This window comes from Leuciscus leuciscus (genome assembly GCF_965113295.1).
Source record: "Leuciscus leuciscus genome assembly, chromosome: 1".
Lineage (NCBI taxonomy): Eukaryota > Metazoa > Chordata > Actinopteri > Cypriniformes > Leuciscidae > Leuciscus > Leuciscus leuciscus.
In genome coordinates, this window is record NC_138725.1 from 24,276,142 (window position 1) to 24,294,161 (window position 18,020).

Consider the following 18,020-nt stretch of genomic DNA (forward strand, 5'->3'; position numbering starts at 1 on the left):
CACAGGACAGCTGTTACACACATATAAACACACAGAACAGCTGTTACACACATATAAACACACAGGACAGCTGTTACACACATATAAACACACAGGACAGCTGTTACACACATATAAACACACAGAACAGCTGTTACACACATATAAACACACAGGACAGCTGTTACACACATATAAACACACAGAACAGCTGTTACACACATATAAACACACAGAACAGCTGTTACACACATATAAACACACAGGACAGCTATCACACACACATACACACACACACACACACACACACAGCAAAAACGAAGAATTTATTCAGCTGAATGGTCTTACTATTTTCTGTATTAGCTTTTATTTGTGCTTTGGTTGTGATTTTTAGCCTGTTTTTGGATGTTTAGAGTTGATCTGTTTATCTGAATATTTTACTTATTGTCAGCATTGTTGAGATTCATATGCTGATTTTTTATATGCTGTAATACCTTTGTATGTGCATCACTCATCGCTCAAATCATTCATAACTGATTGCTGAAATATGTAGTATAACACACTTTCTATATGGAATTTGACTTCACGAGTTCAGAGAGTCAGGTTTATTTCATAATTATTATCATTTTAATGTCATAATTCATATAGCCTATTATTTATTTCTCTTGGCTTTTCTCTCAGCTAAATATAATTACTGTTATCATCAAAATCCCCAGAAAAATTGGAATTTAAATTTACATTTGCAATCATTGTAAATTTACAATGTTTTTATCAATAATCGCACACATCTTTTTGTTTAAAGTGCAAAATAAAGTTAGAAACAGAGAAAGTGCAGGTTACATTACCTTTTTACGGCTAATAGTGAGGTTCTTGGCGATGACCTGTACAAAGCGACTGTCAGCCGGGTCAGCCGTCATCTCACCACGCAGATTGCGCATCAGCATCTTATGAACATAGAACATGTTTAATTATTTAGTGATTTAAAACAAGTAATAATTATTATCTAATTATTAACATTTACAAATAAAATTATTACACTGCTTATTGTTATTTGAAAAACTCAAATACAAACTAAATGTATGTGTTAGCCTACAACTAACATGCAAAAAGAAAGAAAGAAAGAAAGAAAGAAAGAAAGAAAGAAAGAAAGAAAGAAAGAAAGAAAGAAAGAAAATACTGTATTCTATTCAATAGATCTCGTAAAATATCAACAACAACACAAATATATACATTATACAAACTAAAGTTAGTTCAGGTTGCAAAATGTTGTGTGATGCCCCCATTAATTAAATCATATAATAAAAAATAAAACAACTTATTAGCTTGAAAAATTTATTGAAAACTTGTTTTAATACTCATTACTTAAGGGTTACACCAAATTACATTTCTTAAATATAATATGTGAAAATGTAATATGTCAAAAATAATATGTGCACTTTCATGTGTACTTACCTAAGAAAGCACTTGTTAATATCAGGTAACTACATGGGTTAAGGTTAGGTTTAGGGGTAGGTACAGGGTTATTACTCAGTTATTGTAATAACTATTATAAGTATAAATATGTACATGTACATGGGGAACGGGACTGTAAAATAAAGTGCTACCCTAACATGAATACAAGGAGTATGGCTAAGAACTTGGCATTTGTATTTTAAAATTTGATATTCAAAAATATTTGTACTGTCATTCAAAAGTTTGCCGTCGTTATTATTTTTTCAAAGAAGTCTCTTACTGCATTTAAATTGAATATAATAAAAAAGGAACATTGTGATATATTATTATATATTAATAAGTACATTTTAAAATAATAGTTTTCAATTGTGATATATTTTAACATGTGATGTGAAGACGTTTTTCCATACCTTCTTCTTCTCTTCTGTACTGAGGTCTTGTTTTGCCAGCACATAGGAGAGTTTTGAAAGAGCAGCTTCAGCGGTCATATCACATCCAGCGATCACACCGGCTTCATGCAGAGCCTGAGAGGGAATATTAAATCACACACTCCTGGATTACACACACATAAGGCCTTTAAAGTGGTTAATTATGATTTTAGTTAGTGTGTAATGACTTTAGTTAGTAATGTTGCTGTTTAAGCATAAACAACATCTGCAAAGTTACAACGCTCAAAGTTACAAAGCAAATGAAGACATTTGCTTTTAAAGAAATTGCTTTTTAAGGACTACAACAAACGGCTGGTAGGGACTACATGAGCTTCCTCCCGGGTTAGTGACATCACCAGCCCTAAAATTTACATAAACCCCTCCCCCGGGGACACGATTTAGAGATTACCAAACAGAATATGCTAATCAATGACTAGAAGATAACTACACATAAGCTACATAAATTCATCAACTTACCTTTCAGAAATGTTGTCTACATGTTGTCACTTCTTCTTGAGTCTCTGCCTCATTGTCTGACCCCGGTTTGAACATAAAAGGCTAAACGTTTTTGAAATGTTCAGTGTTTGACTGTGTGAGGTAAAGTGTGTAACTTTAAAACTTTAAGGGTCAAGAGCCCAAAACACTGTTTTTTTTTTGTTTGTTTTTTTCTCCTTCAGTGATTCTGCTTGCTAACATCGGGTATCTTCAATAATGGCCAATCATCACTCAAATTAAGTACACAAGTATATAAAATATACTTTTATATACATCACTAGAATACATACATCACTCAAATTAAGTACACAAGTATATAAAATATACTTGTCTGTTCTAGTGTTTTTGTGGATACTTTTTATCGAAAAATCTTACATATTGTGCTTTTAAGCAAACTCCCATACCTGTCCAGTGGCGTATGTGGCCGTGACCGTGCCCCGCAGGCACTGGGTGCAGTTGATCATGATGAGTCCTCTCTTGGTCGCTTTACGGATCGCATCCAGCAGGTCAGGACGGTTGTCAGGGGCGTTACCGCTGCCATAGGTCTCCAATACGATCCCGTCCATCTTCTGCAAGAACTTCTTGACCTGATCAGAAAATGGATCTCATTTAAACTCCAGAATCTGAAACTCCAGAAAGTTCAGCCAAAAATGAAACTTCTGCCATTATTTACTAAAACATTTTAAAAAATAATGAACATGTTCATGCACTGAATGAATAGATTTGCCAAAAATATGTGTGCAAATAAAGGCAGATATTACCACACGCCGCAGCCTTACTGTATCAGCAGTGATTCCTGGGAAGAGTCGCAGGAGACCCACGTTACTGTTCCACTGTGTGTTGACCGTGAATTTGGCGGTTGGATTGGCTCGCACCACAGCGTCCCAGTTAACTAAAGAGTAAGAAATAAAACATAATACTCAAAATAACACATCTGAATATAATAAATAACACTGCATCATCGCTAACAAGGAAGTTGACATTAAATTTCAAGCAGTGTCCTGCAATTTGACATCATACTAGTGCAAAATGCCCGTGCAAAATCAGTTTTTGTGTGTGTTTTTAGTAATTGTTGGTTTGGTGCCCGTGAAAGAGACTGTGAACGCATTGAATTCAGGGAGCAGGCTAGGTTACTACAAATGATGGCTGTGAATAAACTATAATATTCAGAAGTAAACAGTGTAGCTGACTGAGTGTTTATGAATACCACAACCTTCTAAGTGCTAGTGCAAAATGCCCGTGCAAAATCAGTTTTTGAGTGTGTTTTTAGTAATTGTTGGTTTGGTGTGTTTGAGTGCTCATTGTTACAATTACACACATATTTGTGCATGGTAGAAAGCACACAGTGAACTCCGAGAAAACGCTATGCTTGAGGAAGCTTGTGAATAGGCTACTACAAATGATGCCCGTGAAAGAGACTGTGAACACATTGAATAGGATATGTTTAGTTGGTGAATAGCATAGGCTATCGTTACACAGTAGCGATAACTTTAAGCGCACCAGAATGAAATATAATATTCAGAAGTAAACAGCATAGCTGACTTACAGATTCTGTTAACATCCACAAATGAATAAGCGCGTCGATTCAGGGAGCAGTGCAAAGTGCCCGTGCAAAATCAGTTTTTGTGAGCTGATCGCCGTCAAAAAAGTTCAGGAGATATTTCTTAGTGATGGCTGATTTCAACAGTTTCAATATGATAGCATTTTGGAAAAAAAAGTGTCATGAATTTATTGCATTTTTGGGGGGAAATAATGAGTTTTTATAATAGATCTTTGAAAATCCAAATCTGGATTTGAATTTTTTATGATATTATAACCTTGCCACTTTCTTGGTAAAGAAAACACATTTTTACTCAAATTAATCAAAATGGATTTATCACATTCTGGAACCAAACTATAATATTCAGAAGGAACCAAACTATAATATTCAGAAGTAAACCCTCTAATGACAGAATGTTTATTTTTAAACTGCATTAAGCAACTTTTCATGTTAAAAATACCCGTTTTTCTAACCCATACATGCTTAAACAATTGCCTGATGGGCTGAATGAGCCCTTCTCTGATCACTGAGATTGTCTCTATAATCCTGTAAAGTAAAATAAATAAGAGGGATTCGGGACGGAATCGACTGGGCGTGACGTCATGCGTGTTCACGCTCACCTGGCTATGTCTGGCAGGTTTGTGTATTCGCCGCCATTATCCGCATCAGCGAAGACAACTCAAGCGACTTTTGCAAAAGTAGAAGATGGATTCAAAGAGACCGGCTTCTAGTTCATCCCAAACCCCAACGCAAACTCCACGTAACCGCGTGCACAACTCTGGTTGCAGTTTCGCGTGTCGCCAGAAGGGGGCATAGTTCTGCAAAAACTCAGAGACTTGCTTAATGCACCTTTAAAAAAATGATATATTTAACAATATCTTTAGCATTTCTCATCCAAACAACGTCAAACTTGGCGCTGCACTTACTCGTGGCCGTAGCGAGACACCTGTCAAGTTTGAAAGCCATCGGACTAACGGTTCGAGAGATATGTGGTTAACAGACATACACACACACACACAGACAGACAGACGTTTCTGTAATTTATAGATAGATATTATCCAAAAATTAACTTTTTTCTTAATAATCTGTGCATTGTTAGTACATGTGCCATTTTTAATGAACTGGAATTTATTTTAAAACTACACAAGGCTAATATTTGTACTTTGCAATTCATTCTTCTCACCACATGATTGTTTAAGTGAACAGCAAATTATAAAAGAATTGTTTAAAAAAAAAAAAATCTGTCCTGAAAATAAAATAAACTTTAACTGAAATAATATATCATTTATGAATTGCCAAGGCAGCATTTCTCATTTTCATTTAGTTTACCTTGATGTCCTAAACACTAAAATTTAAATCAAATTTATTAAAAACTACATAGGCATTTTAGGAGAAAAGGGGGAAAAACAATAATACAAATGACAAAAACACAACAAAAGTACTGAAAATGTAAAATAAATTGAACTAGAGTGTGTGTATATATACATATACAGTATGACGAGTTCAGATGCAAAAGCCTCTAAGTGCCATCTGAAATTTTCTTCTAGAATGATCATTTTTATCAAGCTCGTATATTTAAGTTCAGTAATTTCACTTAAATGGCAATGAAAATGACCTATTAATTGTCATTTAAGTTAAATTACTGAACTTAAATATACGAGCTTGATAAAAATTATCATTCTAGAAGAAAATTTCAGATGGCACTTAGAGGCTTTTGCATCTGAACTCTTCATATAATTATTTTTATTTAATTGTTTTATATATTTTTTTAAATCCACTATGGACCACTTTCACGATAGTTCATTTGGAGCTTAAAGGGATAGTTCACCCAAAAATGAAAATTCTGTCATCATTTTCTTTCTTCCTCTGAAAACAAACGAATGTTAAAGAATGTCTGAAGTCAATGGCGCCCATGAACTGCTTGGTCACCCATATTCTTCAAAATATCTCTATTTTGTGTTCAGTAGAAAAAAGTACTTAATACATTTGAGGGTGAGTAAATGATGAATCCATTTTTTTGGGTAAACTATCCCTTTAAAAGCCTCAGTCCTAAATGATTGTAATTGCATTGAAAAGAGCAACTATTCTATAAATAGACCCACATGGGACTAAGACTGTGTATAAATGTTATCAGAACAGGAATCACTTTTGATGTCGACTTCAGCGATGGCTAACGGCGTCAGGTTTGGTGAGGTAAATGCGTCAAAGCTTCCAGAGTCCACTTTAGTGACACGATTGCCCCTGTACAGCTTATGATGAAAATACAGGCAAACCTGTGAAGAAAGACACAAAGGGATATTTTTCATGTCCATTACTCAATTTAAACGTTTTTTTTTTATATATATATAACAATAATAATTATTATACAATTATTACAATAATGTTATTGTTATTACAATTATTGTATAATAAAGTATATTTATTGTGCTTCATTAGCAGAAACAAAATTTACTTCAAAACTGTTAATCATCTCACTTAAAACCACATTTAATCAAATATTATTTCCTGTATTTTATTAAACTATCTTCCATATTTTCAGTCTGTCATACTTTCAGTCAATATCGTGCTGTATGTCATGCCATGTCGTGGAGACGCTGTGTGTTGCGTTGCAAAAGCCAAACTACTTTGTTTGGCCTTCCAAAAGAGGACACAATTAGAAATCCGTGCTTAAGATTTATTTACAACACTGTTCCAGAACAGTACAACCAAAATATTCGACTGTGTGCTGCACATTTTTCGGAGGACTGTTTCCAGAACCTGGGAGAGTACAAGGTCGGCTGTGCACAAACGCTGATTCTAGAAAGCAATTCCATATTTGCATGTATATTCTGGTGCTTCTGACTCACACAGCCTGCAAGTATGTTTTCATATTTTAAGAATTTGCTACTGATTATTCAAACTCACCTCAGGGATGACATACTCTCCTGCTATCAACAGCGCCCCCAAGAGGTTCTCCCTCCCATCATTCCTCCTCTCAAAGATGGGCACCTGCCAACATACATGATGGTTGTGAAGCTAATAGTGACCACTAATAGTAATAGTTTTGATGACCACTTGTTAAATGTTAATATTGGAGGATATACACTATATATATATATGAAGAGTTCAGATGCAAAAGCCTCTAAGTGTCATCTGAAATTTTCTTCTAGAATGATACTTTTTATAAAGCTCGTATATTGAAGTTAAGTAATTTCACTTAAATGACAATTAATAGGTAATTTGCATTGCCATTTAAGTGAAATTATTGAACTTAAATATACAAGCTTGATAAAAATTATCATTCTAGAAGAAAATTTCAGATGGCACTTTAACATACTGAAGAAAATTATAAATGCAACACTTTTGTTTTTGCCCCCATTTTTCATGAGCTGAACTCAAATATCTAAGACTTTTTCTATGTATACAAAAGGCCTATTTCTCTCGAATAGTGTTCACAAATCTGTCTAAATCTGTGTTAGTGAGCTCCTTTGCCGAGATAATCCATCCACCTCACAGGTGTGGCAAATCAAGATGTTGATTATACAGCATGATTATTGCACAGGTGTGCCTTAGGCTGGCCACAATAAAATACCACTCTAAAATAAACGTATAGATATTCAACAAGCATATATATATATATATATATATATATGTATATATTTTTTTTTTACTAAATTATTATTTATTTATTTTTACAACAAAATGAATCATCACTGAGCTTACTGAAGCTGGACTGTGACTCTATTTTCTTCTGGAAACCAATTTTTATGTTATTTTTGCATTATTTTCCTGTTATCTCTGTAAAGCTGCTTTGAAACAATCTGTATTGTAAAAAGCGCTATATAAATAAAGGTGACTTGACTTAACTTTAAAATGCTCTATTTGTGCAACACAAAGGTGAGTATTAATGCATTGATACATTTAATTAATGCATTAATAAATCAATTTAAAATGTGTTACCTGTGAGCCAGTGAAGATGACAGGCTTTCCCAGATTTTCACACATGAAGGATAAGGCAGAAGTGGTGTAAGCCATGGTGTCTGTGCCATGCAGGACGACAAAACCATCATATCGATCATAGTTTTCCTGTGAACACAAGGAAAAACCTTTCAAAATCTCAGTAATGATTTTTGCCATACAAATGCAAAAAAGTGTTGACCTGTTCACTGATCTACCATCAAGAAATTTGAAGATTACCTAAAATTACACAAAAAAAATATCAGAATCAAACACTTTATCAGATCAGTTCTGTTCCCAAATGAGTATTTTCAGTCATGTCTAATTTTTACTCAACAACGTGACCATTTCAGTCTTATTCGCAACCCAGAGAAAAACAAAGAATGCAAAAAGCCAAACATAAAGATGGTTGAAAAGGAAGCACCTCAATATCTTTTCCAATACGGGCCCAGTCATCTTTATCCATATTACAGGAGTCGAGGAGGGGAGAGTACTCTAAAACTGTATATTCAATCCTCTTCTTCTGTTTGGACTGTCTGGTGGGGGTGAGGGGACATAACAGCAAAAAACGGTCAAAAGTTTGGACACATTCATATTTTTTTATGTTTTTGAAAGACGTATCTTATGATCATCAAGCCTGCAATTACTTGATCAAAATACAGAATAAATAATAATTTTGTGAAATATTACTACAATTTAAAATAATGGGTTTCTATTTTCTTATAACCTTATACTTTTTTTGAGGATTTTTTGATGAATAAAAAGTTTAAAAACAACAGCATATATTTAAAATAGAAATGTTTTGTACCAATATAAATTACCATTCAAAAGTTTGGGCTCAGTACTTTTACTTTCTTTTTAAAGTAAATAAATAAATAATGCTTTTATTCAGCAAGGATGTCCTAAGTTGATAAAAAGTAATAGTAAAGACAGTAACGCTTTAGATTACAGTACTGCATAATTAAAACGAATTTACAGTGTAACTTTCGGTAATTATACCTATAAAGTAAGTATAAGAGAACAATGTGTAAAGTTTTGGGAATAAAGGGGTAACAACCAGAAGAATTAACAAATAATTTATAATGTAAGTATTTTAAAACTAAGGGGTACTGATTATACTATTATGACACAACAATCTTACATTTGCGAGCAATTTAGCTAAAACATACATTGATATTGTCTAAATAAAAGTGCACTGAAAACTAAAAATATATATTTTGTTTATATACTGGGGAAATATACTCCATTTAGTTACAGGGTAAGTACAATAAAAATACAACACGTTGATCTCACAGTGATCTCTCCAAATGATCACAATGTGAGTTCACAGTGATCTAAAAGTGTAACCTTACAGTGCACTCACTGTGTGCTCATATTATGGCCACAATGTGTTTGAACTCCACAAACAGCATTACCAGCTTCACTTATTACAAACCAGATGTACTTCTGTCATATGTGTACAAAAGTCCTTATTGAGATTAACAGAGGTTTATATATTGATGCTTAATTGAAAATAATAGTTTGGGTTGGTGTCATCACCATTATGGTGATCAGTGTTTGCTTTAGTTGGGCAGTTTGACTCTTGATGTTTTAATGTTAGTTTTCTCTGGCTGAAGAAACTGTGTGTTATGGCAAGAACAGTAAGAGAAAATGTGATCAGATGATGTCATCTACTTGATGATGACGATATAATCATCATGTAATGCTCTGATCATCTGATCTCTTTTAGACTATCATGTGTGTTATTAATTTAATATGATTGATTACAGTTATGTTTCTACAACATTTTTTACAACGTTTTAAGAAGAACATCTGTAAAAATAAATATATAAATAAAAAAAGAACACTAAACATTTTGAACTACTGTTTCATTTAGACATGTTGTCGCAAACCTAACTAGAAAACTATTAACATTCTAGAAAAACTAACATCAAATAGTCAAGGCCAAAGAGCCCAACTAAAGCAAACACTGATCACCATAATGGTGACCAAACCAAACTATCACTTTCAAACAAACTTTGACATCTAAACCTCTTTTAAGAGGTTCAGTCCTGTGTCTGCTGGGAAACTTCCCGCTAAAACTTTATGAGAATGTTAGAAGAATAATGTTCCATCAATGTTATCACTAAACATGTTTCAAATGTTTTTAGAGAGTGTTATCCTACCTTTTAGAAGAAAATTCTGGTAACAAAAATAAAATTAGCTACAGAAAACATTACAAGAACATAACATAATTCACTCAAAACATTCATAGAACAATAACATTTCTAGCTGGGATGAGCTCATATTGTGGAGCTCATATAGTATGTGATTGTGGAGATCATACACACAAATATGCCATTGAGTTTGGAGGTGTTGTCCTATTTATTGATCAAGGCAATAGCTGCATTCATATTTTTGTATACAAAATACAGGTTTGAATTGTTGGTTTCTACTTGTATTAGTTTTAAAGACTATGCACTCTTTTATAATATAAATATAAATCAAAATTAATTATTATTAATTAATTATTAATTAAAAATAAAATAAAGAAATTATTGAAACTGTCTTGTAGGAGGAGGAAGGAGAATGTCTTTCATTATCTGAGAATAGATTAAAAAAAATTAAATGATTCTTCTTTGTTTGTCATCTAAAAAAACTGTCAAAAAACTGCGTAAGAACTTACGGCAGCACCAGCATGTCCTCTGCCAGTCTCTTTTGTTGTGCGTACTGCTCATCATGCAGAATCGAGAGTTTGCGTAGAGTTTTAACAAAAACATTAGGTTCTGGAGACAAAACTGTAAATATAGAAGAAAAGGCTGTAAAAAGTTATGAACAAATGCACCAAATTGATACACTGTAAAACCTTTTTATAAAAAAAATTGTCAAATTCTGACAGTAACATACCACTTTCCATTAAAACAGTAATATACCGTAGAAAACAATGCATACTGGGTAATATTTGTCGTTTTCGAGAAAATATCCTACAGGAGTATACTGTGGATTAACAGTGCTCAAAGTCGACACTCAGAGGCTGTGTTCAAAATCACACCCTATACCCTCATTCACTATTCCCTACATTAGGTCTCTAATATAGTCCACTTGAAAGAAAATAAGTTTTGAGACACTGATGAACTACATGTGTTAAAATCTACACAACATGTGTTGTCCCTGAGCACACACACTACATGTGTTAAAATCTACACAACATGTGTTGTCCCTGAGCACACACACTACATGTGTTAAAATCTACACAACATGTGTTGTCCCTGAGCACACACACTACACGTGTTAAAATCTACACAACATGTGTTGTCCCTGAGCACACACACTACACGTGTTAAAATCTACACAACATGTGTTGTCCCTGAGCACACACACTACACGTGTTAAAATCTACACAACATGTGTTGTCCCTGAGCACACACACTACACGTGTTAAAATCTACACAACATGTGTTGTCCCTGAGCACACACACTACACGTGTTAAAATCTACACAGCATGTGTTGTCCCTGAGCGCACACACTACATGTGTTAAAATCTACACAACATGTGTTGTCCCTGAGCACACACACTACACGTGTTAAAATCTACACAACATGTGTTGTCCCTGAGCACACACACTACATGTGTTAAAATCTACACAACATGTGTTGTCCCTGAGCACACACACTACATGTGCTAAAATCTACACAACATGTGTTGTCCCTGAGCACACACACTACATGTGTTAAAATCTACACAACATGTGTCATTTTTAACATCTCTTTTTACAGGTTGTGTTGTTTTCAACATATCATTTTATAAGAGCGCCGACACTCATCATCAATGTGGATTGTATGCAGTGTTTGCTATGTTCTCAAACAAACAGGCCAGTGTAAATAAAAGTTATGTATATACAATATACATGTCACATCTCTTTTTAGAGTGTAGCCTTATTTAAGTTGATTTCCTGTAAACTGTATATTTATTTTTGAACTGATAGTGGTTAATAAAGTCAAATAATGGTATGAGAGAGTGTCCGTGGTAATATCATTGTGTTCCTGATGGTCAGTGTTAGAGGATCTGTGTAACAACTTAGCCTGACAGTTAGCCTGCCCTGGACCAGGTTAGTTTCCCAGCATAAGTTGCCAGAGTAACCGAGTTTGAACTTTTTTAAGTTTGCTTTATGAAACAGAATCAACCGACAATAAAGTCTGACTAACGAAAATGTGCCTGGCTTGTATTCTAATCTTGTTTATGGAACAGCCCTCTGATGATAACCCTCTTTTTCTTTTGTTTGATTTTTAAATAAAAACTACTTTCTTTTGTGAAAAGAACATTTCATTTGGGTTGTTGTGAAACAATTTTGGGAAACAACTTCATGCTCTTGCACACTCATTTAATCATCATCAATTTTGCTGTTGCGTTTCAGGAAACCATAACACAGTGCATAAAACATTTTTATATGATATTTTAAACCACATTCCCTTTTACAGGGTAGAATAAAAAAATGATATTGTATCTAGTGTGACTAATTATATATTATTCAGACATGTAGACCTGTCGCGATTATTGATGAATCGTATGACAGTGGTTATTTGATCTAATCTGTCTAATAATTATTTAGTAAATATAATAATTGTGCAATTTAAATTTCAATACCATTTTGCTAAATAATATAATAAAAAAAAACTGTACACAAAGATAGTACAAAGATAGTCAAAGGTCTTCATACAATATGAAGGTTTGTAGGTTCAAACAGACTGCATCATATTATATTATATTATATTATATTATATTATATTATATTATATTATATTATATTATATTATATTATATTATATTATATTATTATCATGACTGGCTGATCTAGAAAGGCAGATAATCATTTATTTACAGATGACACTTGATTAGATATGTATATAATGACAAAAATACATTCCAGGTTCGTCCAAAAGATAACTATTAGGCTATACTTTTCAAAGACCCATGCATAATTATTAACTATTTATATTACTTATTTATTACTACATAAATATTACATTTAAACTACCCCCTCTTAATCACTGTTTTTTTTTTTTTTTTTTTTTTTGGAATACGAGATCAGCAAACAAATAATCCCATAAACGTGTCATAGCATAGCTGTGTCATAACATATTAATTTGTATATCATATGTGAAGCCTCATGCAGGCAGGTGTGTGAGTTCTGCTGATAGTGTTTACCGTTTTCATGTTCCGTCATACCAATGGTTCCTCCGGTGTTTATGACCAGGACCTTTGGATCCCTGACATTTGGGCTGGAGTGACCCGCGGTGGTCAGGCTGACAGATTTCTGCAACTTAAACACAAAACTCGTCTGAAAGGAAAAGGGGGAGGTATTGCTGTAATTTATAGTAATATCTTCAGAATTACTGATAAATCTAGTTTAAAATATAATTATTTTGAAGTGTTGGTGCTTAATGTAACACTATCTAGTGTAAATGATAAATCACGTTTGACATTTGCGCTGGCTACTGTATACAGGCCACCATGCAGGGCACCATACAGACTTTATCAAAGAATTTGCTGATTTTCTATCAGAGTTAGTAGTGGCGTCCTAATTGTTGGTGATTTTAATATACATGTATATAATGTTACGTCCCAAAGGACGTATTTATTCATTTATTTATTGTTATGATTATTTTCTCCTGATCTTCTTTGATTTACTTTGTTTCTGAAAGTGTGGGCCTGGTTGTGTGCCCTGTTATTGTTTGCTTGCTGTCTCTCTTTCTCTCTCTACTCTCTCTCAGGCCTAATCATCAGCACCTGTAACTCATTTGTGAGTGTGCCTGAGATGGAGAGAATAAGGGTGCAGTCCAGTGTTTTCAGAGGAAGACACACTTCTCCCCTGCTCTAGATTGAACGCATTTCATACACGTTTGCTTCTGACATTCAGAGACAGTAATTGTGAGTTAGCGGTGGCTAACTGTGTTTAGCAGTGGCTGGTGATCAGAGATCTTGTTTTCACTACAACTAAAAATTAAGCAGAGGGTATTTTGTTTTGTAAATCTGTTTAATACTTACTGTTGTGAGGGAAGCTGTAGGGGGTGAGTGCCTTTTTCTTTAATACCGTTTTTGTCCCTGTTTTTGGTATAGCGAGGGAGTTGAGGGAAGTTAATGTTGTTTATTTATTTTTGTTTAATCTTTCTTAGGTTAATTAGGACTCCTCCTAAATTTAGGTAGTGGGCTGTTTTGTTTGTTATTTTGGGCCTTGCTCCCCCTGAGCCATTGCTCCCTAGTTACCTATGATTTGTTTTTACTTTGGTATTGGTTTTGTAAATAAAATCCTTTCTTTATTACATATCATCTGGTGTTGTCTTCACTCTGGGACAGAGGATTGAAGTGTGTTCTCGCCTTTTCTCTTTTTTTGTTAATTTTAAATTAATTTGTTACCTCCCCTTCCGACCCCTAGACGGTAAGGGAACGTAACAATAACGAAAAAGACGCATTGGGATTAGCAATTTAGAGACATTATAAACTCGATTGGAGTTAGACAACATGTGTCAGGACCTATTCATTGTTGTAATCATACTCTAGATCTAATATTATCACATGGAATCAATGTTGATGCCATTGCAATTCTGCAGCAGAGCGACAACATCTCAGATCATTATCTAGTCTTGTGTAAACTTCATTTAGCCAAAGCTGCAAAGCCGACTCTGTGTTTCAAATATGTTAGACCTATCACTTCTGCCACTAAAGATTGCTTTATTAATAATCTTCCTGATCGGTTTCATCATCTCAGCATCCCGGATAGCTTAGAAGAACTAGATATTGCGACAGAAACTTTTAACTCTCTCTTTTCCAGCACTTTAGACACAGTTGCTCCTTTGCGCTTAAAGAAGATTAAAGAAAATAATCCAACGCCGTGGTACAACGAGCATATTCAGGCCCTTAAGAGAGCAGCTGGAAGAAAACAAAACTTTTTTTTTGTTTTATTTAACCATCATCACCTGATCTCTTTTCACTTTAGCTTCCTTTGCTACTGCAAATGTGCTTAACAAACACACTGTCACAGCAGCCAAAAAAGATAAAAGATTAAATAAGAGTTAAGATCCCAACTAATCACTGTTATGGTGACTTCACATGAAACACATTAGAGTTAAACTTCTGTTAATTCTCAATAAGAACTTCTGTAGAAGTCTGACAAATAAAGTAAATCTGGTTAGTAATAAGTGAAGCTGGTAATGCTGTTTGTGGAGTTGTTTAATCCTCCTCTGCTGAGATCTTCACAGATTTAATGTCTTTTCTCTTCAGTTGATTTCATCTGAGGCTGTGTCTGAAGTCAGTTGTAGTTCTTGTGTTTCTGCTCGTCTCTTTTTCTGTTCTCTTCTTTCCTTCAGTGATTCTGCTTGTTAACAGGCTTATTAAGGCTGAGATGACTCCATATTTAATATACACAGACTTTGTGGCTCAGATAAAGTCTAGTTCTGGTTTATTTATTTGCTCTTGGCTGACATGTGGCATTGCTATGGCCTGCTTGTGGCCCAGATCTGGCAAACAGGAGCGGTCCACCCAAGTGCCATCATTCCCCACTGCATGTGGGCCAGATCAGCATTCCACAAGTGCCAGATGTGGGCCGGATCTGGGCCGAAACAATGTTGTTATCTGGGTACAGAATTAGTCAATTACAGGCTGATCTCGAATCTACCTTTTCTGTCAAAGATACTAAAAAAGGTGGTATCCTCACAACTATGTTCCTTTTTAGAAAGAAATTATATCTGCGAGGATTTCCAGTCAGGATTTAGACCGTACCATACACTGTTAGACCTTACCGGGTTTTTTTACAGTAAAATACTGGCAACACTGTTGCCAGTACTGTTAATTGTGCAGTTCTTTACTGTAATCTACAGTATGTTACTGTAAAATGCACTAAAACTCGAGTTTAACTAATTTCACTTGCAGAAACCTTAAATTGACCAACTGTCATTTACATGTATTAAACTAAAATGTATAATGCATTAATAACGTGAGCAAAGTATTACTGTGAACTTATTTCATTTGAAACCACAACAAAACTTTTGTAAATAAAGAGATTTCCACTGGACCAGCAACTACACAGTCACCGCCTGTTAAATAAAGCAACATGCAGCATTTCATCAATATTTGTAGATCTTCTCCTGGACTGAAGCACAGGCTCTACTCTTCAGCACAATGGTGACCCAAAAAACGAAATTTTACAGTAAACTACTGGCAACAGTGTTGCCAGTATAAACCTGTTTCATAACTTACAGTTTATTACTGTTAAAATACATTTTGTGGGTGTGTCTTTTTATCTTACACCGTTAACCCTTTCAACCCCACAGGGAAATCCACACTACAAAGAGTAAAAAGTAACACTGACGCAGTGTTGCAGTGAGATAATTAAGGGAATATGTAAGTGATTGTTGAGCATTAGTGATGAACACCTGCTGTTAACAAGCAGAATCACTGAAGAAAAGAGAAACACAAGAACAGAAAATAGAGAAACACAATAACTACGACTGACTTCCAGCCATTACACATTATTAAACTTATTATTAACCAGTATGACTTTATTTCTGTCATACAGAAATTGTTATTGAAAATGTTTGTTTGAAGTTACCATTATAGAGGTCAGTGCTTGCTTTAGTTGGGTTGCTGATGCTAAAACATGAATTTTTCTTTTGCTGCTTGAGCTGTGTTTTTGCAAGTCACACTTGTGCGCACACAGTTTATGAATGATTGCGGTTGTAATGCTTATGATGAAAAAATCATCATATTGCCTGTTCATTCACTAAGGAATTAATTCTTATTCATTCAGAGTTTTATTCTCAATCAAAAGTGTTACATTAGCACTACTGTGAAACTAAAGCAATAAATTACTATGACTCATTTTTTTTAACACATCATGCATAAACCAAAAAAAAAACAGAGCAACAGTGTGTTTTAGAAACACAGAGATATCACAATTTAGCACATTAATCTCAACAATGGTGGCAATATTTCTTTTCTTTTTATTATTATTCATGCAGCAGTGCATGCTGGGAGTTTTATATTATCCTGGAACCCAGCATGCATTGCGACATGAAACTTTTCACCATTGTTGAGATTCATATGCTGATTGTTGATATCTGTGTGTGTCTGAACCAAGTAGGAGTAAAATAAAATTGAATGCACTAAATGATTGTTATTTTTCAGAAGACCTGATTACAGAAATGTTGATTTCATTTTGTAGATAGACAGATTTATGCTAAATATGACATACCCATAATTTCAATTAATATATACAGGATAAATCTGAAAATCAGATAGTCCAAGATGATTGTGACATCATCACAAAAGAACAAAAACACCTGATCAACTTCCTCTTGACTTTTTCTTGCCATATCAAATGTGTTTTATAAACTCACTGTTACAGCAGTCAGAGAGAGCCAAAAAGTAAGAAGTCAAGGAACAAGAGACCAACTAAAGCAAATACTGATCTCCATCATGGTGACAACAAATTTTATTATTAACTAAATCTCTGTTAATTCTCAACAATAACTTTTGTACATGTATGAAAGAAATAATCGTAAACTGGTTTGTAAACTGGTTTCACACTCAGTATTGCTGGAAGTCAGTTGTAGTTCTTGTGTTTCTCTTTTTTCTGTTCTTGTTTCTCTGTCCTTCAGTGATTCAGCTTATCAGGTGTTCATCAGTTTCTCAATTCACTCACTTCTTTTCATTCACTCTGTCAAGTGGACTATATTAGTGAACAAAAAATGCTTTTCTTACTTAGTATTTTTGTTTTGTTTCCAGTCCAAATATCTAAAAATTCTTAAATCAAGAAGCATTTACTAGAGAAGTAAAATGACATAAGAAATTCTATTTTGTTTTAAGGTAAAAAGAAAGTACTTTAAGTAATTTTGGCTTAAAACAAGCAAAATTATCTGCCAATGGGGTAAGCAAAAAAATCTGAATAAGAATGGAAAACAAGAAAAAAAATCTGAATTCGAAAAAAAAACTAGATTTTTTTGCTTACCCCATTGGCAGATAATTTTGCTTGTTTTAAACAAAAATTACTTAAAGTACTTACTTTTTACCTTAAAACAAAATAGAATTTCTTATGTCATTTTACTTCTCTAGTAAATGCTTCTTGATTTAAGAATTTTTAGATATTTGGACTGGAAACAAAACAAAAATACTAACTAAGAAAGCATTTTTTGCAGTGTAGTGAATGAGGGTATA

General features: G+C 33.9%; 1 protein-coding gene across 2 annotated transcripts in view; it reads right to left on the reverse strand.

The window, feature by feature from the left end:
* Nucleotides 1-18,020, reverse strand: part of LOC309499784 (L-asparaginase 1-like) — a 56,872-nt gene that overhangs the window by 10,857 nt on the left and 27,995 nt on the right. For both annotated transcript variants that reach the window (XM_082171255.1, XM_082171256.1), the window contains 10 exons: nucleotides 13,017-13,149; nucleotides 10,496-10,607; nucleotides 8,255-8,366; nucleotides 7,834-7,959; nucleotides 6,799-6,882; nucleotides 6,041-6,167; nucleotides 3,134-3,246; nucleotides 2,759-2,941; nucleotides 1,842-1,955; nucleotides 825-923 (listed from right to left, as the gene is read on the reverse strand). In XM_082171255.1, coding sequence (XP_082027381.1) covers nucleotides 825-923; nucleotides 1,842-1,955; nucleotides 2,759-2,941; nucleotides 3,134-3,246; nucleotides 6,041-6,167; nucleotides 6,799-6,882; nucleotides 7,834-7,959; nucleotides 8,255-8,366; nucleotides 10,496-10,607; nucleotides 13,017-13,149 — 1,203 coding nt within the window. The remainder of the gene's footprint in view (nucleotides 1-824; nucleotides 924-1,841; nucleotides 1,956-2,758; nucleotides 2,942-3,133; nucleotides 3,247-6,040; nucleotides 6,168-6,798; nucleotides 6,883-7,833; nucleotides 7,960-8,254; nucleotides 8,367-10,495; nucleotides 10,608-13,016; nucleotides 13,150-18,020) is intronic.